General features: G+C 45.1%; 1 protein-coding gene across 1 annotated transcript in view; it reads left to right on the top strand.

Moving 5' to 3' along the window:
- Positions 1-26,370, top strand: part of LOC126152618 (protein Wnt-1-like) — a 218,193-nt gene that overhangs the window by 170,650 nt on the left and 21,173 nt on the right. Inside the window, exon 3 of the mRNA XM_049916018.1 lies at positions 24,160-24,300. Coding sequence (XP_049771975.1) covers positions 24,160-24,300 — 141 coding nt within the window. The remainder of the gene's footprint in view (positions 1-24,159; positions 24,301-26,370) is intronic.

The raw sequence follows: 26,370 nt of genomic DNA, 5'->3' as shown, positions 1-26,370 counted from the left end.
GCGGGGTCAGGGATTTTCTCTGCCTCGTGATGGCTGGGTGTTGTGTGCTGTCCTTAGGTTAGTTAGGTTTAAGTAGTTCTAAGTTCTAGGGGACTGATGACCATAGATGTTAAGTCCCATAGTGCTCAGAGCCATTTTTTTGTTTGTTGCCCATTATATAGACATTTTGATTGAAATAGCGTTCATTGCCATTCCCATTATCTGTAATAGCGCAATATTTGAAACCAATGCAAGTTTTACGAATAAAAATAACTCTTTATTTTTTTGTTAGAAAAAGTTTATTAAAAACGAAAAATTTTTGTACTGCTGATATGGTTGACTGATATTTTGTTTTTTTTTGCTCGGTTATTTTGTTGTTGTTGTTGTTGAGGTCTTGAGTCCTGAGACTGGTTTGATGCAGCTCTCCATGCTACTCTATCCTGTGCAAGCTTCTTCATCTTCCAGCACTTACTGCAACCTACATCCTTCTGAATCTGCTTAGTGTATTCATCTCTTGGTCTCCCTCTACGATTTTTACCGTGCACGCTGCCCTCCAATGCTAAATTTGTGATCCCTTGATGCCTCTGAACATGTCTTACCAACCGGTCCCTTCTTCTTGTCACGTTGCCCGCATCTCGTGGTCGTGCGGTAGCGTTCTCGCTTCCCACCCCCGGGTTCCCGGGTTCGATTCCCTGCGGGGTCAGGGATTTTCTCTGCCTCGTGATGGCTGGGTGTTGTGTGCTGTCCTTAGGTTAGTTAGGTTTAAGTAGTTCTAAGTTCTAGGGGACTCATGACCATAGATGTTAAGTCCCATAGTGCTCAGAGCCTTCTTGTCAAGTTGTGCCACAAACTCCTATTCTCCCCAATTCTATTCAATACCTCCTCATTAGTTACGTGATCTACCCATCTAATCTTCAGCATTCTTCTGTAGCACCACATTACGAAAGCTTCTATTCTCTTCTTGTCCAAACTATTTATCGTCCACGTTTCACTTTCATACATGGTTACACTCCATACAAACACTTTCAGAAACGACTTCCTGACGCTTAAATCTATACTCGATGTTAGCAAATTTCTGTTATTCAGAAACGCTTTCCTTGCCATTGCCAGTCTACATTTTATATCCTCTCTACTTCGACCATCATCAGTTATTTTGCTCCCCAGATAGCAAAACTCCTTTGCTACTTTAAGTGTCTAATTTCCTAGCTCAGTTATTAGTAAGAAATAAAAAAAATAAAAAAACACCTGAGACCAAACAAATACCGGTCGGTTTTGAATAACCTGCACTTTTCGGTATTTGTATGCTCGGTTATTAGTAGGAAATAAGAAACCTGAGACCAAACAAATACCGAAAAATGCAGGTTATTCAAAACTAAAATACCGGTCTCGGTTTTAATTGGTCGATTTTTCCCATCCCGAGGCGAGTGATTACGGCCGCAGTCTGCTGCATCTATCAGCCAGCGTGTTTGAATGAGACCACAATGTGAACGTTGACGAGGCGATGAGAGGAAGGGAGCTGCGCTGTTCGCGACGGCAGCTGGGCGCTCTCATCCCGAGCAAACGACGGCTCACACCCGCACGCGGCACCGCCATTCTCCGGCGCCGCTCCGGTTGTCGCGCGATTTGCAAGCATTACCGTCGCTGCGCGTTACAATGGGCGCCGCTGCCGCTGCCGCTGCGTGGGAGGCTAGAAGCCCCCGCCTCCTCTCCAGAAAACGAGCGGCAGCTTCCGGGATCCTTTTTCTTCCAGTAGACCTCCTCCGCTCCTCTGCCCGCCGTTGTACGTGTGTCTGTGTGTGTCTGTGTTTGGTGGGGGGAGGGGAGGGGGGCGGTCGAGGGTCGATTCCCGTGGGAGATAGCTGTCGCCGGCAGGGGGTCCCCGTCGCGGGACATCCCATTCCTGGCCGCCTGCCACAATGGGACTCGCAGATTTATGGCGGCCTCGCGCCGCACGGTAGCCGCTTACAACAAATTAGGGGGGTGCGACTGGGCGCCCCGCGGCGACCGACGCGCACAAAGCCGAACTCCGCCCGGCTCGCACACTTTCTGCCCCGGTGGCCGGGCTCTGAATAATTCCATCTGACCCGCGCGTCATCGCCGCGTCTGACACGGCTGCGCGTACGTTTCCTTGGGCGGCCGGCGACATTCTTGAGGGGCTGAATGGGCACGTGTCAGGCGCGGTAGGAGGACGGCGCAAGGGACGCTCTCTGTCCTCTGAAAGAGGGCGACAACTTCGCGAGGCAGCCCTCATCGCCTCCGAGTCGACAATCTCCAAAACGCCGAAGTGGCGACCGAACGAGACTGCCTGTCCGTCTCCTTCACAAATAACTTGGCACCTATGCCGATTGGCAGTTTGTAGCAACTGTGAACGGACCGGAACATCTGTAACCGTATTCACGGCTGGTCTCGTCGTGAGTAAACAGTAGTAGTCCGCTGAGTTACAGAGCACTATCACTCACATGAAAGCAACAGTTTGCAAGGTTAGTATAGAACAAGTGTTGTCAGGAGAGTTCCAAGTGCGCAAGGGCTGCGGCTGGGAGATGCGATCTTTGTGCTGCTCCTAAACATAGCCAACAAAGTCATGACGAGCAACATTTAAAAACCAAGGCAAGGTGATAGCATACTCTGATGACCCAGCACAATTGCAAGCAATATCTTCACAGACGAATGGAAAAACTGGTAGAAGCCGACCTCGGGGAAGATCAGTTCGGATTCTGTAGAAATGTTGAAACACGTGAGGCAATACTGACCGTACGACTTATCTTAGAAAATAGATTAAGGAAAGGCAAACCTACGTTTCTAGCATTTGTAGACTTAGAGAAAGCTTTTGACAATGTTGACTGGAATACACTCTTTCAAATTCTAAAGGTAGCAGGGGTCAAATACGGGGAGCGAAACAGTATTTACAATTTGTACAGAAACCAAGTTACAGGAGTCGAGGGGCATGAAAGGGAAGCAGTGGTTGGGAAGGGAGTGAGACAGGGTTGTAGCCTATCCCCGATGTTATTCAATCTGTATATTGAGGAAGCAGTAAAGGAAACAAAACAAAAATTCGGAGTAGGAATTAAAATCCATGGGGAAGAAATAAAAACTTTGAGGTTCGCCCATGACATTGTAATTGTCAGAGACAGCAGAGGACTTGGAAGAGCAGTTGAACGGAATGGACAGTGTCTTGAAAGGAGGATATAACATGAACATCTACAAAAGCAAAACGAGGATAATGGAATGTAGTCGAATTAAGTCTGGTGATGCTGAGGGAATTAGATAAGGAAATGAGACGTTTAAAGTATTAAAGTAGTTTTGCTATTTGGGAAGCAAAATAACTGATGGTGGTCGAAGTAGGGAAGATATCAAATGTAGACTGGCAATGGCAAGGAAAGCGTTTCTGAAGAAGAGAAATATCTTAACATCGAGTATAGAAGTGTTAGGACGTCGTTTCTGAAAGTATTTGTATGGAGTGTAGCATTGTATGGAAGTGAAACGTGCATAATAAATAGTTTGGACAAGAAGAGAATAGAAACTTTCGAAATATGGTGCTACAAAAGAATGCTGAAGATTAGATAGGTAGATCACATAACTAATGAGGATGTATTGAACAGAATTGGAGAGAAGAGAAATTTGTGGCACAACTTGACTAGAAGAAGGGATCGGTTGGTAGGGCATATTTTGAGGCATCAAGAGATCACCAATTTAGTATTGGAAGGCAGCGTGTAGAGTAAAAATCGTAGAGGGAGACCAAGAGATGAACACACTAAACAGATTCAGAAGGATGTAGGTTGCAGTAGGTACTGGGAGATGATGAAGCTTGCACAGGATAGACTAGCATGGAGAGCTGCATCAAACCAGTCCCTGGACTGAAGACCACAACAACGACGGTCGAAGCCTTGAAGAATAATTGTGCTGCATTGGAAGGAGCAGCTCGTAATTTAGGACTGGAAGTTAATCTATACAAAACAAAGTATATGACGATGGGATATCGTGCTGGCGAGAGAGGAGAGACTTGAATAAAAATAAATGGGAAAGAGTACTAAAATGTTTACATACCTAGGCTCGATAATAACAGAAGATAGCACGAGAGCAGCAGAAATTAACGAATTGAAGATTCGTTCACTAGCACACAATTGTTGCGTAAAGAAGCATCCCATAAAAACACTGATGGAGAAAAAGTCGCAACACCAGAACATAACTAATGTAGGGTAATGGAATTTCGTGAATACGTTTGTCTAGGTAACATATTTAAGTGATTAGTATTGCAAGACGACGCGTTAATGTAAGCGCGAGATACGTGAAGTGCTCGTACATTAATAACCTGTTTAGCCGCCAGAACGTGCAATACAAGCATGCATTGTGTTGTACAGGCGCAGGATTTAAGCTTTTGTGACGGAATTCCATGCCCGTTGCGCTTGGTCGGTCGATACAGGGACGGTCAATGCTGTTTGTGGGTGACGCTGGACTCGTCGTCCGATGATATCCCATAGATCTTCAATTGGAGACAGATCTGGTGATCGAGCGGGCCAAGGTACCATGTTGACACTCTGTACAGCATGTTGAGTTACGACAGCGGTGTGTGAGCGAGCGTTATCCGATTGGAAAACACTCCCTGGAATGCTGTTCATGAATGATAGGACGACAGGTCGGATCACCAGATTGTTGTACAATTTTGCAGTCGGTGTGCGTGGAAAGCCGGCCGCTGTGCCCTAGCGGTTCTAGGTGCTTCAGTCCGGAAGCGCGCTGCTGCTACGGTCGCAGGTTCGAATCCTGCCTCGGTCATGGATGTGTGTGATGTCCTTAGGTTAGTTAGGTTTAGGTAGTTCTACGTCTACAGGACTGATGACCTCAGATGTTAAATCCCATAGTGCTTAGAGCCATTTGAACCATTTTTTGGTGCGTGGGATAACCACAAGCGTGTTCCTGCTGTCATACGAAATCGAAGGTCTAGGTCCAGAGTGTCTAGAACGCAGGCAGGTTGGGTGCAGGTCAACTGGACTTCTCCTAGCCAACAATCGGTCATCACTGACACTGAGTCAGAACCAGCTTTTATCGGATAAAACAACAGACCTCCGTCCTGCCCTCCAATGAGCTATCGCTTGGCACCACTGAGGTCAAAAATGGTAGTGGTTTGGGATGAGTGGAATGCATACAAGGCGTTTGACTCGGAGTTGCCTTTGAAGTAACCGATTTGTAATAGTTGGTTGAGTCACTGAGTTGCCAACTTCTACTCCAGTTGCTGTTGCACATGCAGTACGATGCGCCAGAGAAATACGCCGAACACTATGGTCTTCCCTCTCGGTAGTGCCACGTGACCTTCAGCAGCGCGGTCATCTTGCGACCGTACATTCTCGAGACCACCGCTGCCAGCAGTCATGTAGAGTGGTCACATTCTGCCAAGTCTTTCTGCAGTATCGCAGAAGGAACATTCAGCTTCTCGTAGTCTTGTTACACGACCTCGTTCAAGTTCAGTGAGATGCCGATAATGGCGACTTTGTCTCCTTGAACGCATTCTGGACTGACGTCTACTCACCACGTGCAGTTTCAAAGATAACTAACGTTACAACCCTTATTCAAAGCAAACCTGATTTTTCATCAGTACATTGACGGTTTGTGTGATATCACCTGAGCAAAATACCGGGTGATCAAAAAGTCAGTATAAATTTGAAACTGAATAAATCACGGAATAATGTAGATAGAGTGGTACAAATTGACACACATGCTTGTAATGACATGGGATTTTATTAGAACAAAAAAATACAAAAGTTCAAAAAATGTCCGACAGATGGCGCTTCACCTGATCAGAATAGCAAAGATGATGTTCTTTACAGGAAATGCTCCATATGTCCACCATCATTCCTCAACAATAGCTGTAGTCGAGGAATGATGTTGTTAACAGCACTGTAAAGCATGTCCGGAGTTATGGTGAGGCATTGGCGTCGGATGTTGTCTTTCAGCATCCCTAGAGATGTCGGTCGATCACGATACACTTGCGACTTCAGGTAACCCCAAAGTCAATAATCGCACGGACTGGGGACCTGGGAGGCCAAGCATGACGGAAGTGGCGGCTGAGCACACGATCATCACCAAACGACGTGCGCAAGAGATCTTTCACGCGTCTAGCAATACTTTGCTTTTTTTTGGTTCTAATAAAACCCCATGTCTTTCCAAGCATGTGTGTCAATTTTTACCCCTCTATCTACATTATTCCGTGGTTTATTAAGTTTTCAAATTTATACTGACTTTTTGATCACCCGGTATATCGATATGAAAACAACGATGGCAGATGTATTACTGTAGTTGAAGATGAAGAAAGTCAAACGGATGTTAAGATTAATGTAGATTAATAAGTAAGTAAGTAAGTAAGTAAGTAAGTAAATCGGGCATGCTGCCGTGGATATGAAGGCCAGTTTTTACAGGGTTTCCTGTGCGGGCCTACCATCTCGCGCGGTGTCAAAATTACGAGAGAATGAGTTGCCGGGGCTTAGTAAAACAGCCTCTCGCGTTTCCTGCCATTAAGATCCACTCACCCATGCCAGACGGTTGTTCGTGCCACAAATCTGCCACCCCGGCAGCGCGCACGGTCGCCGCTGCCCTTCGGAAATATACATACACAAGTCGAAACGAGGTTCCCACAGCGGAGAGCAGGTACGGGTACAGGTTCCACCGCCCGTTAACTGCATTGTCTTACGAAGCACAATAGACGCGCGCTGCGCCTCGCCGTTATGACTCGAGACGCTAATAGCCTGCGACCGATGCTTTATGCCCGGCTGAAATGGCGCGCAGCACCGCACAGACCGGTTCCGCCGCTTCGCGTATCGATCTCCCATCGATAAATATCGCTGTACGTGTCAAATATAATAAGAGTCTAAACTTTTTCTGCCCCCCTCGCGGCTGGAAATACACAAACATAAGTCAGCGGGCGAACAAGCCATTCCCACAGAGCGGCGCGTGAGTTGTATGCGTGGCGTCGGCGACACGGCTGCGGCCAGCGAGCAGAATGCGTGCTGCCCGGCGCTCTCGGTTTCTTTACTGCGAGCGTAAATTCGCCGCCTCTTATGTTCTTCACTGCACTTCACAATGGAACACAATATCCAGCTTGTAACGGCCCATTTAAGACTCGGACGGATACTACCGGCGTATGCCTCTCAGCTCCGCCATAAAATTTTCGAGACACGCTATTCGAGTAAGCCAAACAAATTCTCGAGCCGTAAATCTCGCGCACTGATACGTAAATCGAGGTCTAGTCGTATAGGGCCACTTTATGCCTTTCAAAGTGAGTTCACTACATGCTCAAAGTAAGTCATTACAGACCAGTCGACTGCTGAGCCCTTTATATTACTTTTCAGTACTATATCTCGGATTACTAGGCGCATAAGGCCTTTAAATAACCGCAGTTATGTACAATGAGGTGACAAAAGTGGTGGGATAGTCATACGCACATTCTACAGATGGCGATAGCATCGCGTACACAAGGTAAAAAAGGGCAATGATTGCCGGAGCTGTCTACTCAGGTGATTCTACAACTACATCCACATCCATACTCCGCAAGTCACCTGACGGTATGTGGCGGAGGGTACTTTGAGTAGCTTTATCGGTTCTCCCTTCTATTCCAGTCTCGTATGGTTCGTGGAAAGAAAGATTGTCGGTATGCCTCTGTGTGGGTTCTAATCTCTCTGATTTTATCCTCATGGTCTCTTCGCGAGATATACGTAGGAGGGAGCAATATACTGCTTGACTCCTCGGTGAAGGTATGTTCTCGAAACTTCAACAAATGCCCAAACCGAGCTACTGAGCGTCTCTCTTGCAATCTTCCACTGGAGTTTATCTATCATCTCAGTAACGCTTACGCGATTGCTAAACGATCCTGTAATGAAGCGCGCTGCTCTCCGTTGGATCTTCTCTATCTCTTCTATCAACCCCGTCTGGTGCGGATCTCAAACCGGTGAGCAGTATTCAAGCAGTGGGCGAACAAGTGTACTGTAACCTACTTCCTTTGTTTTCGGATTGCATTTCCTTAGGATTCTTCCAATGAATCTCGGTCTTGCATCTGATTTACCGATGATTAATTTTATATGGTCATTCCATCTTAAATCACCCTTAATGCCTACTTCCAGATAATTATTGAATTAACTTCTTCCAGTTGCTGACCTGCTATATTGTAGCCAAATGATAAAGGATCTTTCTTTCTATGTATTCGCAGCACATTACGCTTACTTTTTTTCATTAAACGACTGGGGGGAACAGTATCAAACGCTTTGTGAAAAAAGTGTCCGATGTACCTACCGGCGCAAGACGGGAAGTAACCGACTTTGGATGCAGAATTGTAGTTGAGGCATGGAACATTCCATTTCAGAGTGTGACGAGAGTATCAAATTTGAGGCACTGCCCTCCGACGGCCTTCACTTTACAACTGAGAACCGCAGTGTTTGCATAGAGTTGTCAGTGCTAACAGACAAGCAACACAAGGTGAAATAATCGCAGAAATCGTTGTAGAACGTCTCCGTTTGGACAATGCGGTGAAATCTGCCGTTAATGGGCTATGGTAGCAGACGACTGAGGCGAGTGCCCTTTCTAAGAGCACGACATCGCCTGCAGCAACCCTCTTGACCATATCAGTTTGATCCTAGACTGGAAAACTATGGCCTGGTCAGATGAGTCCCGATTTCAGATTGCAAGAACTGAGGGTAGGTTCGAGTGTGGTGCAGACTCCACCAATCCATGGACCATTGTTGTCATTAAGGCACTATGCAAGCTGGTCGCGGCTCTGTAATGGTGAGGGCTGTGTTCACATCGAGTGGACTTCCTCCTCTGGTCCAGCTGAACCTATCATTGACTGGAAATGGTTATGCTCTGTTACTTGGAGACAATTTGCTGCCATTCATGGACTTCATGTTCCCAAACAAAGATAGAATTTTTATGGATGACAATTCGCCGTGTCATTGGGCCACAGTTGTTCGCAATTGGGTTGAAGAACGTTCTGGAAAATAGGAGCGAATGATTGGGTCACCCAGATTGCTCGATATGAATCCCATCGAACAGTTGTGAGACGTAATGAATAGGTCATTAGTGCGTAAAAATCCTGCATTGGCAACACTTTGCAATTATGGGCACTTGTAGAGGTAGCATGGCTCAATTTTTCTGCAGAAGACTTGCAACGACTTGTTGAGTCAATGCTACGTAGAGTTGCTGCACTTTTTTTGAGTCATCAGTCTTCTGACTGTTTTGATGCGGCGCACCACATATTCCTCTCCTGTGCAACCTCTTCATCTTAAAGTACCACTTGCAAACTTGCAACCTACGTTCTCAACTATTTGCCGGATGCATTCCAAACTCTGTCTTCCTCTGCAGTTTTTACCCTATGCAGCTCCCTCCAGCACCATGGAAGATGTTCCCTGACGTCTCCCTCTAAGATTCTGCGCAGCACCTCCCCGTTCCTTACTTTATAAATCCACCTAGTTTTCAACATTCGTCTCCAGCACTACATCAAAATGCTTAGATTCTCTTCTGTTCGGGTTTTCCCACAGTCCTCTTTTCGATACCATACAACGCTGTGACCCATACGTACATTTTCAGAAATTCCTTCTTCTAATGATGGCCTAAGTTTGAAACTAGTAGACTTCTCTTGGTCAAGAACGCACTTTTGGCCAGCGCCAGTCTGCTTTTGTTGTCTTCCTTGCTCCATCCGTCGTTCGTTATTTTGCTGTCTAGGTAGAATAATTCCTTAACTTCGTGACCATCAATCCTGATAAGTTTCTCGCTGCTCTCACTTCTGCTACTTCTCATTACTTTCGTCTTCCTTCGACTTATTGTCAGTCCATATTATGTACTTATTAGACTGTTGAGTCCATTCAGCAGATGTTGTTCTTCTTCTTCACTTTCACTTATGGTAGCAATGTCATCAGCGAATCTTGTCGTTGATATCCTTTCACTTCACATTTTAATCCCATACTTGCACCTTCCTTTTATTTGCGAAAGACTACATCCTTGTGTTACACCCTTTTTAATCAGAGTACTTCGTTCTTGGTCTTTCACTCTTACTTTCCCCTCATGGGTCTGGTACATTTTGTATACTACCCATCTCTTCCTACTGCTTACCCCTATTTTTCTCAGAATTTCGAACTTGTTGGACCATTTGACATTGTAGAACGGTTTTTCTAGGTCGACAAATACTACGAACGTGTCTTGATTTTTCTTTAGTCTTCCTTCCATTATCAATCGCAACGTCGGAGTTGCCTCTCTGGTGCAGTTACCTTCCCTAAGGCCAAAATGATTGTTATCCAACATATCCACAATTTTCTTTTCCATTCTTCTGTACATTGTTTTGGTAAACAACTTGGATGCATGAGTTGTTAAAGTGACTGGGTGATAATTCTCGCACTTTTTAGCGCTTTCAGTCTTCGGAATTGTGTGGGAGATGTTTTTCCGGAACTAAAATGTTATTTCGACAGACTCATACGTTCCACACACCTACGTGAATAGCCGTTTTGTTGCCACTACCCCTAATGATTTTAGAAATTCTGATGGGATGTTATCTATCTTTCTGCCTTATTTAAGTCTTCCAAAGCTCCTTGAAATTTTGATGCTAACACTGGATCCCTTATCACTTTTATACCAACACCTGTTCCTTCTTCTATCACTTCACGCGAGTCTTCCCCTTGAATGTACACTTTCCACCAATCCGCTCTCGCGTCTGTATTTAACTATGGAATTCCATTTGTACTCTCAGTTTTATCGCTCTTTATTTTCACCGTAGGTTATTTTTACTTCTCTGTATGCTGAGTCAGTCCTTCAGACAATCATTTCATTTTTGATTTCTTCACATTTTTCACGCATCCACTTCGCCTAGCTTCTCTGTGCTTCCTATTTATTTCATTACTAAGTGACTTTCTGTATTCCTGAATTTTCCTCAAGGTTTTTTATTTCCTTCTTTCATCACTCAACTGAGGTACTTCTTCTGTTACCCATGATTTCTTTGCAGTTACCAGAGTATCTGTGTTTTTCTTTCCAACATCTGTGATTGCCCTTTTTAGAGACGTCCATTCTTCTTCAGATGTACTACCTACTGAGCTGTTCTTTATCGAAGTACCTACAGCCTCAGAGAACTTCAAGCGTATCTCGTGATTCCTTAGTACTTCCGTATCCCACTTGCTTGCGTATTGATTCATCTTAACTAAACTTCAGCCTACTCTTCATCACTAATACATTGTGATCTGAGTTTACATCTGCTCCTGGGTGCGCCTTACAATCCAATACCTGATTTCGGAACCTCTGTCTGACCTTGATGTAATCTAACTGAAATCTTCCCGTATCTATCTAATAACAAATTAATGACAAGTGACTATTGCAATATACCAGGTGATCAAAAAGTCAGTATAAATTTGAAAACGGAATAATCTAGATAGAGAGATAAAAACTGACACACATGCTTGGAATTACATAGGATTTTATTAGAACAAAAAAAAAAAGTATTGCTAGACACGTGAAAGATCTTTTGCGCGCGTCGTTTGGTGACGATCGTGTGCTCAGCCGTTACTTTCGTCATGCTTGGCCTCGCAGGTCCCCAGATCTCAGTCTGTGCGATTATTGGCTTTGGGATTACCTGAAGTCGCAAGTGTATCGTGATTGACCGACATCTCTAGGAATGCTGAAAGACAACATCCGACGCCAATGCCTCACCATAACTCCGGACATGCTTTACAGTGCTGTTCACAACATCATTCCTCGACTACAGCTATTGTTGAGGAATGATGGTGGACATATTGAGCGTTTCCTGTAAAGAACATCATCTTTGCTTTGTCTTACTTTGTTATGCTAATTATTGCTATTCTGATGAGATGAGTCACCATCTGTCGGACATTTTTTGAACGTTTGTATTTTTTGGTTCTAATAATACCCCAAATCATTCCAAGCATGTTTGTCAATTTGTACCTCTCTATCTACATTATTCCGTGATTTATTCAGTTTTCAAATTTATACTGACTTTTTGATCACCCGGTATATATTATTTCAGAAAAATCTTAAAATACAGTTGCAGCCGTCAAATAAGATTCATACGACATGGACAAATTTAACATCCTAGAAATGCCGCAATCTTCGTGCATTAGTTAATTTATACACACAGTAAATATCGACTGCCGCAAATTGATCCTCACGGTACACCCTTGCTATGTACCGATGCGGTGCTCTCCAAGTTAGGCAAAGACGATGGTACTGCTGTGGATCGTTGAAGATCTGTGTGTCCAGCACGCCGCACTCACAAAGAGGTCGGCCCCAGCGAGCGCTCGAGCGGCTGGGAAGCCGTCTGCGCATCGGCTGCGGCGGCGACTGTACCCTCGCGGCCCGGCCTGAGTTATGGATATCGTGCTAATGGTGGCGGCCCCTGCGCCTGCCCGCCCGGGTAATTACGTCATCACGATGACCTGCGGCCGGCCGGCCGATCGCCAGGGACACTCGCCGTCTTAATAGCCGGCCCGGCCCGGCTCGGGTTACACGGCTCGGCGCGCGCACGCGCGGGCGCCCACCTCCCACAACTCCGCCGCCACTTTACGGGCTGATCTCTCCGCCGCTGCGACCGTCTGCGAGCCCACTGCTAACCGCTAGTGGCGTGTTCCGTGTGTCGGCTGCAGCCGGTCCACTCTGAGCTTCGCACTGTATCAGCATAAAGCACGTCAGAACACAACCACCACAGCTACAGTTCCTTTCTGTCAAATGCCTTTCGAATGTCGTCGCCGCCGTCTTAAATCATGGGATTGAGCATCTACTTGTTCAGTCTTCACAAATACACTGAGGGCACAGAAGTCATGTGGTAGCCATATGGACATATACATGAGGTATCGCGTTTACAAGGTAGAAAAGCACAGTATGTTGGTGGAACTATCTTTTGTACTCCGGTGATTCATGTGGAAAGATTTCCGACGTGACTACGGCCTCACGACGGGAGTTAACAGACTCTGATCGCGGAATGGTACTTGGAGCTAGACGCATGAAACATTCTACATCGCCCGGGTTCGATTCCCGGCGGGGTCAGGGATCTTCACCTGCCTCGAGATGACTGGGTGTTTGTGTTGTCCTCATCATTTCATCATCATCATGAAAGTGGCGAAATTGTGTTGAGCAAAGGTTCGGAATTTGTACGGGCGCTGGTACGGCGCAGTTGAGAGCCCCACAAACCAATCATCATCATCATCATTCTATATCGGAAGTCGTTGGGAATAAAATATTCCGAGATACACAGTGCCAAGAGAGTGACGAGAATATCTCATTTCAGGCATTACCTCTCACCACGGACAGCACAGTAGCCGATGGCTTTCACTTTGATTGAGAGCAGCGGCGTTTGCGTAGAGCTGTCAGTGCAGAAGACAGACATGCAGCACTGCTTTAAGTAACCGCAAAAATCAATCTGGGACGCACGACGACCGAATTCGTTAGGACGGAACGATGAAATTTGGCGTTAATGAGCTTGTAACAATGCCACCACTAGAAAAGTAGGTTAGAAATCAGATTAATAATGTTTCTCACACAGCATATGTTCAGTTTATCGGGTAACAACAAAGTTATTGACTGTGGATGGTATTATCAGAATGGAAATAAAGAAGTCACTGTAAAAAAGTCATTAATTTTGGCAATTATCTCGAATGGATTCCCACGTACATTTCGTCGAAGTTGTTATGGTTCATCTTGTTGATTCTAGGGTGATACCACTTTGACTGCTAGAAGGTCCAGATCTGTATTTTAGCAACATTTGGAGACCTAACAAATGCGTTTTTCAGGAAATTCGTAATGATCAAACAATCCCAGATCAGAACAATGCTATGCTAGAAATAATTTTTGACTTGGTGTTCACGATCCACATTTTAATTAAACTTCTTGTAAATTCACATATACCTCTTCTTAATTGTCACTTCATCAAGAAAACAGTTTTGTATCAATCTTCATATATTTAATTTCCACTTTGACCAAACACAAGACTTGAGTGTTCTTTTACAAAGCGAAATAACAATTTAACTTCTGCATTCGCGCCAAAACGGATACAAGTAAGTCAAAGATTATGACAGTCTCACAGAAATGAATACACACAAGAACCATATCACTATAGTATATCGATACATCGGAGTACCTATACATTAATAAAACCAAATGCGAATATTGTCACAAAAATATGTCTGTTTCTTCGCGGAAAAGTAGTACGATGTTACTGGTGTCGACAACTGGGGTTGGAGTGCCGTAATGGTCACGTCAATAAAGAACCATTACAAGCTATGGCAGCAAAATGGTTCAAATGGCTCTAACCACTATGGGACCTAACATCTGAGGTCATCAGCCCCTATACTTAGGATTACTTAAGCCTAACTAACCTAAGGATTTCACACACATCCATGCCCGAGGCAGGATTCGAACCTGCGGCCGGCGCTATGGCAGCAGCAGAGCGTCGCGAGTGCCTTTGCTAACAGCACGACATCGTCTGCAGAGCCTCTGCTGGGTTCCTGACTACACTCCTGGAAATTGAAATAAGAACACCGTGAATTCATTGTCCCAGGAAGGGGAAACTTTATTGACACATTCCTGGGGTCAGATGCATCACATGATCACACTGACAGAACCACAGGCACATAGACACAGGCAACAGAGCATGCACAATGTCGGCACTAGTACAGTGTATATCCACCTTTCGCAGCAATGCAGGCTGCTATTCTCCCATGGAGACGATCGTAGAGATGCTGGATGTAGTCCTGTGGAACGGCTTGCCATGCCATTTCCACCTGGCGCCTTAGTTGGACCAGCGTTCGTGCTGGACGTGCAGACCGCGTGAGACGACGCTTCATCCAGTCCCAAACATGCTCAATGGGGGACAGATCCGGAGATCTTGCTGGCCAGGGTAGTTGACTTACACCTTCTAGAGCACGTTGGGTGGCACGGGATACATGCGGACGTGCATTGTCCTGTTGGAACAGCAAGTTCCCTTGCCGGTCTAGGAATGGTAGAACGATGGGTTGGATGTACCGTGCACTATTCAGTGTCCCCTCGACGATCACCAGTGGTGTACGGGCAGTGTAGGAGATCGCTCCCCACATCATGATGCCGGGTGTTGGCCCTGTGTGCCTCGGTCGTATGCAGTCCTGATTGTGGCGCTCACCTGCACGGCGCCAAACACACATACGACCATCATTGGCACCAAGGCAGAAGCGACTCTCATCGCTGAAGACGACACGTCTCCATTCGTCCCTCCATTCACGCCTGTCGCGACACCACTGGAGGCGGGCTGCACGATGTTGGGGCGTGAGCGGAAGACGGCCTAACGGTGTGCGGGACCGTAGCCCAGCTTCATGGAGACGGTTGCGAATGGTCCTCGCCGATACCCCAGGAGCAACAGTGTCCCTAATTTGCTGGGAAGTGGCGGTGCGGTCCCCTACGGCACTGCGTAGGATCCTACGGTCTTGGCGTGCATCCGTGCGTCGCTGCGGTCCGGTCCCAGGTCGACGGGCACGTGCACCTTCCGCCGACCACTGGCGACAACATCGATGTACTGTGGAGACCTCACGCCCCACGTGTTGAGCAATTCGGCGGTACGTCCACCCGGCCTCCCGCATGCCCACTATACGCCCTCGCTCAAAGTCCGTCAACTGCACATACGGTTCACGTCCACGCTGTCGCGGCATGCTACCAGTGTTAAAGACTGCGATGGAGCTCCGTATGCCACGGCAAACTGGCTGACACTGACGGCGGCGGTGCACAAATGCTGCGCAGCTAGCGCCATTCGACGGCCAACACCGCGGTTCCTGGTGTGTCCGCTGTGCCGTGCGTGTGATCATTGCTTGTACAGCCCTCTCGCAGTGTCCGGAGCAAGTATGGTGGGTCTCACACACCGGTGTCAATGTGTTCTTTTTTCCATTTCCAGGAGTGTATATCGGTTGGACGCTAGACGACTTGCAAACCGCAGCCTGATCAGATGTGTCCCGATTTCAGTTGATAAGAGCTGTTAATAGGGTTAGAATGTGACAAAGACCACACGAAGCCGTAGACGGAAGTTGTCAACAAGGCACCGTTCAAGGTGGTGGCTCCATAGCCGCGTGGTCTGTGTTTACATGGAATGGGCTGGGTGCTCTGGTGTAATTGAACCGATCGTTGACTGGAAATGGTTATCTTCGGAGGCCATCTTCATGTTCCCTAAACAACGCGTGAATTTTTATGCATGAGAATGCGCCATGTCACTGGGTTGCAGTTGTTCGTGATTGGTTTGAAGAGCTTTCCGGATAAGTCGAGGAAATGGTTTGGCCACCCAGAACGCCCGACATTAGTCTTAACTGAAATTTTATGGGACGTAGTCATGAAGTTAGTTATTGTACACAATTAGTGTACAAAATTCTTCACTGAGGACACTTTCGCATTTAGTTACGGACATCTATAGAGGCAACATGGCTTAGCAGTTCTGCAGGGGCCTTCCAAAGAATTGTAGAGTCCATGCTACATCGAGCTACTGCACTACGCCGGGCACAAAGAGGTCCGATACGGTATTGGGAGGGATTCCATGAATTTTGTCACCTCAGGTTATGTTCATCGTTCCATCACGACGGCTCACCTTCGCTTAGGGTTGTACTTAAGGATTTTATTGAATCATCCTCCGTCTCTCTTCATTTGGAGAGATGAATCACGTTATACTCTGTGGCAATCCGATGACAGGATTTGGATTTGGCAAATGCTTCGATAACATTACCAGCCGCCATGTTAAATGCCGATACTGAATGCGAAGTAGGTGGTGTTACGGTAGAGGGTGTTTACCGTTGTTAGGGTATGGTTCCCACATTATGCTCCAGAAAACGCTAAGTGCGGAAGAGTATGAACACATTTTAGGGCACTGTGGACTTCGCACACTAGAACAGCTTAGAAACGAAGACTTTCGTTTGGATGACAAAGAACCCTCTCATAAACACCATCTGCGAGGCCGTGGTTTGTGGACAATAACATTTCTGTAAAGGACTGGCCTGCCCAGGCTCCAGACATGAATCCAGTTAGGTGAGTTATAACATCGACTTCGCTCCATACTCGAGTGTGCAACATCATTTACTTCTCTGGTTTCACCTGTTGAGGTATAATGAGCTGCCAATCGTTCCGACATTCAGATACCTCACTGAAAGTGTCTCCAGTAGAATTCAAGTCATATAAAGCTGAAGGGCGAAAACTCCCAATACAATGTCCAGTAATAAGTGTCCTGATGCTTTTGATCAGACGCTGTTCCTCTAACTTACAAAAAAAAAAAAAACAAAAAAAAAGTTCAAATGGCTCTGAGCACTATGCGACTTAACTTCTGAGGTCATCAGTCGCCTAGAACTTAGAACTACTTAAACCTAACTAACCTAATGACATCACACACACACACACACACACACACATGTCCGAAGCAGGTTTCGAACCTGCGACCGTAGCGGTCGTGCGGTTCCAGACTGTAGCGCCTAGAACCGCTCGGTCACCCCGGCCGGCTCTAACCTGCATCTTTACTATAATGTACATGGGAAAGGTCAGAAAATGTGCATCATGATCAGTCAGACAGTCTTCCTTGACCTCCAATTGCTAAATGAGTGCTCCTCAGGAGGCTAGCAAAATTAAGCTCACCATGTTATAAGATCAGTTATATAAAATTGAACTCTTCTTCAGCGGGAAGCATAGTTTCAACAGCGCAGTACTTTACTAGACATTGCACTGGCCTTCCTCGTACCTTTGAACTGACTTACCCATCCAGTTGTAATAGGACAACCTACATTTTTCGGTTACCTCCGAAAACTCTCGACATGGCATTTTAGGCTCATACCTCACTCCCAGATAGTAAAGAGAAAGAAAATGACAAATTTTCTGAGGCCACCTGAGAATCTAACCTAGTGCATTTGGATTTGTATCGTGGTACTTCCTTATTGAACCGGCGAGCCGAAGATTATCGCTCTCGGAGCTTACTTTCCGATCTGCTGAGTAGTATATTTAATAAAGGAAACGTGGGCTGGAGGACACACAAAAATAAAAAAAATCTGTGATGCGTATATGTAGACTGGATCGATGAAGGAAAATTTGTGCCAAGGCCAAGATTCGAACACGGGTCTCCTGTTCACCAGGCAGATGCACTGAGCACACTGGCACGGTGTCTTTGCACAACGATACGAACGACTCTAGCACGCCTCCCTCTCAGTCCAAATTCCCACTCACTCCTTCAGCCCACTTGGTATTCCCCCCCCAAATTCGAAGAGCATTGCAGAGCCTCTGCGACTATATTGGAATAACATTTCAGCGTCGAACAAAAACGGATCCTACCTCAAACTCAGACATTGGTTTTTTATTCAAATGACACTATATGTTTCCAGAGACTTTTTCAGTTCTCAATCTTCTGTGATGTATATATGCAGACTAAAGGGATGCAAGAAAATTTATACCAAGGTCAGGGTTCCAAACTGGGTCTCCTGGTCACTAGGCAGATGGACTGACCACAACGCCACTCTGGCATAACGACTTTTCACAACTGCACAGACTATCCCAGCATGCCTTTCTCGTCAATCATAGGAGTTTGAGACTTGTAAAGGACCTACCGAGGTGGCGCAGTGGTTAGCACCCTGGACTCGGATTCTGGAGGACGATGGTTCAAACGCGTGTCCCTGCATCCTGATTTAGGTTTTCCGTGATTTCCCTAAATAATTTCAGACAAATGCCTGGATGGTCTCTTTAAAAGTGAACGGCCGACTTCCTTCCCTATTCCGATGGGACGGATGACATCAATGAAATCAACCAACCAATTTGTAAAGGTCTTAATTCGAGTAAAGCATATATGCCTGCCATTCAGGCAGAATCCCCGTTTCGTTCGATGCTGAGGGGCTATTCCAACACATCTGGAAAGCCTCTGCAATGCTGTTCGAATTTAGGAGGAATACCGGATGGTCTGCGTTCTGAAGGGAATCTGGATTGAAGAAGGTGGTGTGCTGGGGTAGTCTGTGCATTTGTGCAAAGCCACTTACCAGGGTCGCGTAGTGGTTGACGCATCTGCCTAATGAGCAGGGGACCTGGGTTCGAATCCTGGCCTTTGTACAAATTTTCAGCCGTGCTTCAGTCTGAAAATATACATAATAGACATTTGAGACATGAAAAGGTCACTGGAACCACATAAGTTTATTTGAAAAATGGAACACTTTAGCGCCGGCGTTTGCACGAACGTTTCCCGACGTACCATAGGAGCCGGATCACTCGTGAGGAACCGTATAAGCATTGGCGATATCAAATATCGCCGAGTATCGAGAAAAGGCTCGTGAGAAGAGAGGGGTGGTGCCGTGGCAACTAGCAGTGGGAGGCGCTGCGGTATTGCGTGGCTATAATTTCAGGACGCGCCCGCTGCGTCGGGATTACGTTTCGGCACGCCCCCTGTCTGTTTGTTTGCGGTTTCCTGGCACATTGTAGGCCGGGGCCGCTTCCGCCGTATCGGCTGTCCCTCCTCAGGTGGGCGCTCGCCGGCCCTTTGAAGGGCGAGTGGTGCGCGCCTAATCTCGCGAGTGCACCCTGCACTTACCCCTTCCCTTTGACCGGCCCTCCAAAGGGCCATTGTCTCTGCACTGGGCGAGGGCGCGCGCTGCTGTTTAGCGGCGAGTTGTGTGTCAAGACGGCTGGTTGGGTACTTGCCACTGCTGCGCTCCACTCTCATCGCCTCTACTGGGGACTGGTGATTACGCGCGCGCCAGGGGCACCCATTGTAAGCCGGCCACTGGTCATGCAGCCCATGATCAAAGGCAGTCATTAAGCTGCGCAGGCAAAGGGGGGAGAGGTCTCAGTGACGAAAAGTCTTTATTCAGGACGGCGGCCGCAGGTCACCACTAACTCTGCCGTCTAAGAATCCAAGCAGAAGCCTCCCTTTTCTCCGTGCTTCCTGTTAGTACTTTTGACAATCGTACTACTCGTCCTGTCCTGTTTTTGAGTACCCACGTGTCTAGTATTACGGAAGCTATTGAGAGGCACCCACATGCCTTGCTCATACTGTGGCATCAAGCAGTCAGGCCTGCAAGATGAGTGGTCTGCCATGTGAGTGGGCCCATTCTTATTTATCGAGTAACGTGAACTCTAGTACTCCCAATTAAGTTACAAGTTATTCTCCTGTTTGAATATTACGCAACGGAAACGCACATCTGACTATTAGTAATTTACACAACACTGACTGTTCACTACGCACAGGCAATACCACATTTTCTTTCTTATTTAACGGCTTTTATCAACACGTGGCCATCGCACTGAATATGAATGGCGCACACATTATAAATTCTGGATATCATGACAACTTACAATTCGAAGGAAAAGGCCACCAATCTTTTTCTTTTCACTATCTTATTTATTCCGATAAATTCTATAACCTACAACAATAACACATGAGAAATTCCGCCCACTGGGCATGGCTTTACATTGGTGATTCTCTATCTTATGGTCTCGTAATTACTTAATGCTACAGTGCACTTTCTGGATAGGATGGTGGATCTTTTGCTATATCTCACACTTCGACTCTCACAACAATCATCACGAAACTTTCCTCCAGACCGAGCGGTACAAAAGGAACATGCATAACCCACTACCTCTGAAACTACCTTGCTACTCTCCCATGCAAACCACACATACTTAAATTACATGACATACACCACACTGCAACATGGAATACAACACAAGGAATAGTCACAACATTATAATCACATCACTTTCAGCTTTCCCACTTCAATTAGTATTCATCCCAGTTTCACACGACACTGCCCCTATTCGTAACTTTTCTTTCCTACTATGAACTCGGGAGGATATATGCACGTCTTCCTGTGCAATGCAAGCCAAGTGGCGTTGCTGGATAGACGGCTGAGTCACCTTGCTTCTCTCTCAGAGTATTATAGTTTGAATCAAGCGTAACACGCAAAGTAATATTAAGAACATATTCATCACACACGCGAGTCCTCAAATGATGCCATGGACGAGTACTTCTCTCTATCATCTGTCTCACACACAGACTGAGACACAGTACTCACCACGTGGAAGTACTCGTCTCTAAGTCCTGCACAAGCCATTTCTTAAATATTTCCAACTTATAGTACACACGCTAGTAATTCAGCTTAACTTAAGCAATCGGAAGTATTTCAACTTACAGCTACACGTGGTTTCATTGTGACCGTTGGTCACTTCCGAAGTTTACTACGATCCCCTTAATATTACCTGCCTGACATTTAATTCTCCCCACAAAAGTTCCTGAAATAGAGAAATTATTATTCCAAACTACTCTTAAGTATTTCACATGCATACCATGTCTCCACTCTTTTGTCTTTACGGAGCACACCTAAGACAGGTCTTACCAACACTAGATTCAGCGGCAGAGTGCTGAAACATGGCCGTTCTTCAGGTCAGCTCGAACCTCCATCGAGGTGGGGGCGCACCATGTTACCGTATTGGTCAGCCACATTTCAGGCGCTCAAAGTTCAGGTAAATTTCATCTCTTTGGTTCCACCAAAGGTGACCAAAGGCTCGTCTCAAAGATGATCATATGTTGCACATTCACTATCTGTGGTTAGCTGACGACCATACATTCATTCATTTCGCAGATCTCACCAAATTGGTGTAGGGATTTATTTTGTGGGAGTGCACATGTGATCAATTAAATAAATAAATTGTCATTCTTTCCTACACTGGTATCCGGCTTCGGTGTATTAAGTGAAATTGAGTTATTATTGCAAAAAAATATGTTGTTATGACAAGAATAACGAAGAATGTTGTACCTATTTTCAATGTCGGGCGGTACTGTACCCTTTCACTATCACCTGATCCCTAAACAGTTGTCTCCTTATCAGTGTTTTCCGTATGTTCCTTTCTTCACAGATTCTGCCGAGAACCACCTCATTCTTTACTCCAAGAGTCAACCTAATTTTCAGCGTTCTTCAACAGCTCCACATTCAGTCGCTTCGATTCTCTTATTTCCTAGTTTTTCCACAGACCACGATAGACTCCAATACACTGCTGTGCTCCAAAGATTTCTTTCTTAGATTAAGGCTGATGTTCGATACTAACAGACATGTTTTAACCTGTAATGGCCAGTGCTGATCTGCTTGTGGTGTCCTCCTTTCTTCTTGCTCCATTGCGCACGTATTATTTTGCTTCCATGGTAGCAGAATTCCCCCATTTTGTCTACTTCGTGGTCCCTTATTTTGGTTTTAAGTTTATTGGCCGTCTCCTTTCTGCCACTCCTCAACGCTTTCGTTTTCCTTTCCAGTTTACTCTTAGCCTGTAGTGTGTGCCTGTAAGACTGTCCATTCCATTTCACATGTCTTGCAATCCTTCCTAACTTTCACTGAAGATGGCAATGTCAGCAAATACTTTTGCCCTGAATTTTAATCCCGCTCTTTAAGCTTTCTTTTATTTCTGTCACTGCTCCTGAGTAGAAGCGTTGAACAGTACGGTCGAACAACTATATACCTGCCTTAAACCATTTTTACTCTGAGCACTTCGTTATACTTATTTTCCCTTCTTGGTTCTTGTATATATTGTGTATTATCTGTCTTTTCCTATACCTCACTCTATTTTTCTGAGAATTTCGCATCTTGTACCGTATTGAATTGCCGAAAGCTTCCTCGAGGTTGACAAATTCTATGAACGTGTTTTGATTTTTCTTAAGTCTTGCTTCCATCAACAATCGCAACGTCGGAACGGCCTCTGTCGTGCCCTTACCTTTCCGAAAACCAAAATGATCGTCACCTTCAGATTCTTCCGCGTATATACAGAATGCTTATATAAAGGTAGTCAAGATTCTTCGTTTTTCGTTAGTATCACCATTTGCAAAAAAAAGTATGTATTGATGAATTTGAATGCTATCGGGACATCAATTTGCCAAATCACGCTTTTCACGTGCTGCCAGTAATAATAAACAGAAGGACAGAAATGAAGGATGAATGCTTACTGGGTGGAGGTAAGTTTGGTTACAGAACGGGAAATAGTAGTGGAAAAGGAGTTCTGACATTCCGATTACTAATGTAAGGAACATACAAGAAAACTGAGGATACATTCCTAGCATTTGTGGACCTAGAGAAAGGCTTCGACAATGTAAAGACGAAAAAGCTTGGGAGTATACAAAACGCGTCTCCATGTTAGTTACTATTTACCAATTGCTGAATGCGTTCTGGCGTTTCAAGTAAGGCTTCTCTGTATATCGTTTTTGCCCATATCTTTGGTCCTACAGGAGCTAGGAGCTTATAAACCCCACAGTGCTGATACTCAAAAGGCCTGTTGTTTCTGTGCCAGATTTGGATGACATCAATCAAGGAGTCTGGTAAGTGATCGTGCTCATACACACAAATATCCACTCTGCGCATATATATATATATATATATATATATATATATATATATATATAGTTTGTGTGTGCGCGCATACGTGTGTGTATACCAAATACACCTTCCCAATTTGCTGTTTTATTTAAGGTACGGGCCTTTATGGATACAGAAAATGTTCGACTGCTGCCCTGGCCAGCACATTCTCCAGATCTCTCACCAACTGAATACGTCTGGTCAATTGGTCAATGGTGGCCGATCAACTGGCTCGTCACAATACGCCAGTCACTACTCATGATGATCTGTGGTATCGTGTTGAAGCTGCATGGGCAGCTGTACCTGTACACGCCATCCAAGCTCAGTTTGACTCAATGCCCAGGCGTATCAAGGCCGTTATTACGGCCAGAGGTGGTTGTCCTGGCTACTGATTTCTCAGGATCTATGCACCCAATTTGCGCGAAAATGTAATCACATGTCAGTTATATTATAATATATTTGTCCAATGAATACCCGTTTATCATCTGCATTTCTTCTTGGTGTACCAATTTTAATGGCCAGTGGTGTATTTAGAACAGAGCATGTAAAGCCATTACGTGCGAGAAAAAGAAATTTAGAAAAAGTTTGAAATTGTGTTGAAGGTCGTTGGAAGTCGCTAACATAAAGTGGTTTCATTCTCAAATGCTACATGAATATAGTCTTGGTAACTGGTGCTGTGTTAGACTTTGAACGTAAGTTTATACATTGTAGAGAGTAGCTTACGAAACAGTGAATATGAAGTTTTCCCTTTGTGATGCAGACACTGCTTCATAGTAGTAGTAGCGCTGAGTTGTTAGAGCTGCGAGCACATAATGAGGAGGCCCGTTACGCGGTGTGGGCCGTGTTGCAGGCTGCCGGGAGACGGCGTTCATCTACGCCATCACGAGCGCCGGCGTGACGCACGCGATAGCGCGCGCCTGCTCCGAGGGCAGCGTGTCGGCCTGCTCGTGCGACCACAGCTACGCGCACCGCGCCCACGCCCACGCCAAGCACCCTCTGCCCGCCACCGCCACCGCCGCCGCTGCAGGTAAGGAGCCGAGCCGCCAATACTTCTCCGAAGGAAAAAAGCTAACAGAGGGAAGTGTCCAAAGCCGGACACCCCCCTCCCCTCACCCCGCTTTGCTTTTGATTTTTTAAAAACAGAAAATAATAGAAAATTGTTTGTAACCTCCCAACAGATAAAAATTCCGTAACCTCCCAACAGTAAAAACAATATAATTATTTATTTCATTCACATTCAATGTAACCTTCCAACAGATGAAAATAGTCATATATTGCATTCACATCCAGCGTAACCTCCCAATAAAAAAAAATTGCGTAACCTATCAATAATAAAATGTGAGTAATCTCTCAATAAAATTGTGGCTCACTTATAACCTTTCAATAATTGACTGTGAATTAAAACTGGTAAATTTTAGACGTCAGCAGTACTGCGTCATGGCCCTGAAAGATCATACTGAATAAATTGAAAATTCTTACCTCAATAAAGTCGCCGGATAACGCGTATATATCTGCTCCTATATGAAACTAAACTTTTCTGGCACAGCCCTGTGCAATGCTGGCCGATAGATTTGTCATGTATAAAAGAAACAACTGATTTTTCTTTACAATTATCAGAATGACCATGGATTGGAGAAATTAGTAAATTCTTAAAATTGAGATCAATAATTGTCAAAAGTTAATTTTTTATGAGAAAGATTATTATTAAGAGATTTTTAAAACATTTCACATGGGACTTGATACAACAATAGTACATATGCGCGAGGGTGCTTTTACCTTATACTACAATGCTCAGGCTCCGCCATCGCTCCCCAAGACCGGCCCAGCCAACTCCACACACACGACTGCTAGCTACTACTTACTCCTACTGCTACAGACACTGCTCTTACTGCGCACAACACTGCTCCCTGGTCTGAGATTCTCTTATAGCTTACATATCGCAGGCAGCGCGTGAGCAATCCATCGAAATTACATCTGCTCGAGTGCGCTAGCAACAAATTCCTTAACCATGGACCTCTTACATGTTTCAAAACCGTATCATAATTTTAATATAATGTTATGCACCACTTACGTTTTACTCTTAGAAGCCTTAATTAAATCGGACCCCTTTTAAAAATAAGCAAAAAGCACTAAACAAAATTGGACAAAGGTATTAAATAAGAGAAAACATCTTGTAGTTTCAAAGTAGGTTTAATATTGCATCTTTCAGAAAGTTAAAGAATGTGTCTATGATTCCTTTGCTTAATCCAATAGCTCTGCCATACGATGTTCCTGTAGGTTTTCATTCTGACAGTTTGGTTTTGTGACGTTTAACGAGAACGTTAACCCAATTTTCACCAGTAGTTTCGCCTTTGAACTGGTATTCACTGTTATTCCCCTCTGACAACTGTAATGCCATTATTCACAATTCCTTACGAGTAAACCCAAAGACAGAAACTTCCATAGCAAGACAGTACTATACAAGATCTTCTTCGAAATCTTTACTCGAACTGTAGGTCCGCCTGTTTTGTTTTTTGCTGCTTCCTCTGGTGTACCGCACTTCATGCTGGACAGCCTCGTAAGGGTTATTTCTGGATCATTAAACTGCTTACTGACCTCCTTCCAACTCACTTGATTTTCATGAACTGCTTCAATAGCTTTAGTCACTTTAGAAGCACTCCACTTTCTTTAATCAACCTTCGCCATTATCCTCTTCGAAACTGCACTAGAATTCCAAAAGAATAAAAGTGTGTACTAATACGAGAGTTTTGAAACATTAAGTAAGGGGTCTGGTTCAAGCAACTATAGCATATATTTTGTTAACCATATATCTGAATGAAACCGTTTAGTCATTAACACTAACATTTGAAACTTATTAATCAAGAACAGACACATGTTGAATGGCTTATCTGCCATAACGGAAAATGTAGTAAAAGGCAGAAAAAAATTTTCCATTGTCAAAACATGTAGCCTACTGCCAAACATAAATAACGAGTGAAGCAGCAGTCCGCGCCGGAGTGGTGCAAGCCTGAGCTACTACATGTATTGCTTCCGCTAGAGCTTAAGAGAATGCACAACTAAG

The sequence above is a fragment of the Schistocerca cancellata genome, chromosome 2 (genome assembly GCF_023864275.1).
Source record: "Schistocerca cancellata isolate TAMUIC-IGC-003103 chromosome 2, iqSchCanc2.1, whole genome shotgun sequence".
NCBI lineage: Eukaryota > Metazoa > Arthropoda > Insecta > Orthoptera > Acrididae > Schistocerca > Schistocerca cancellata.
This window is presented reverse-complemented; position numbering and strand designations above follow the sequence as displayed.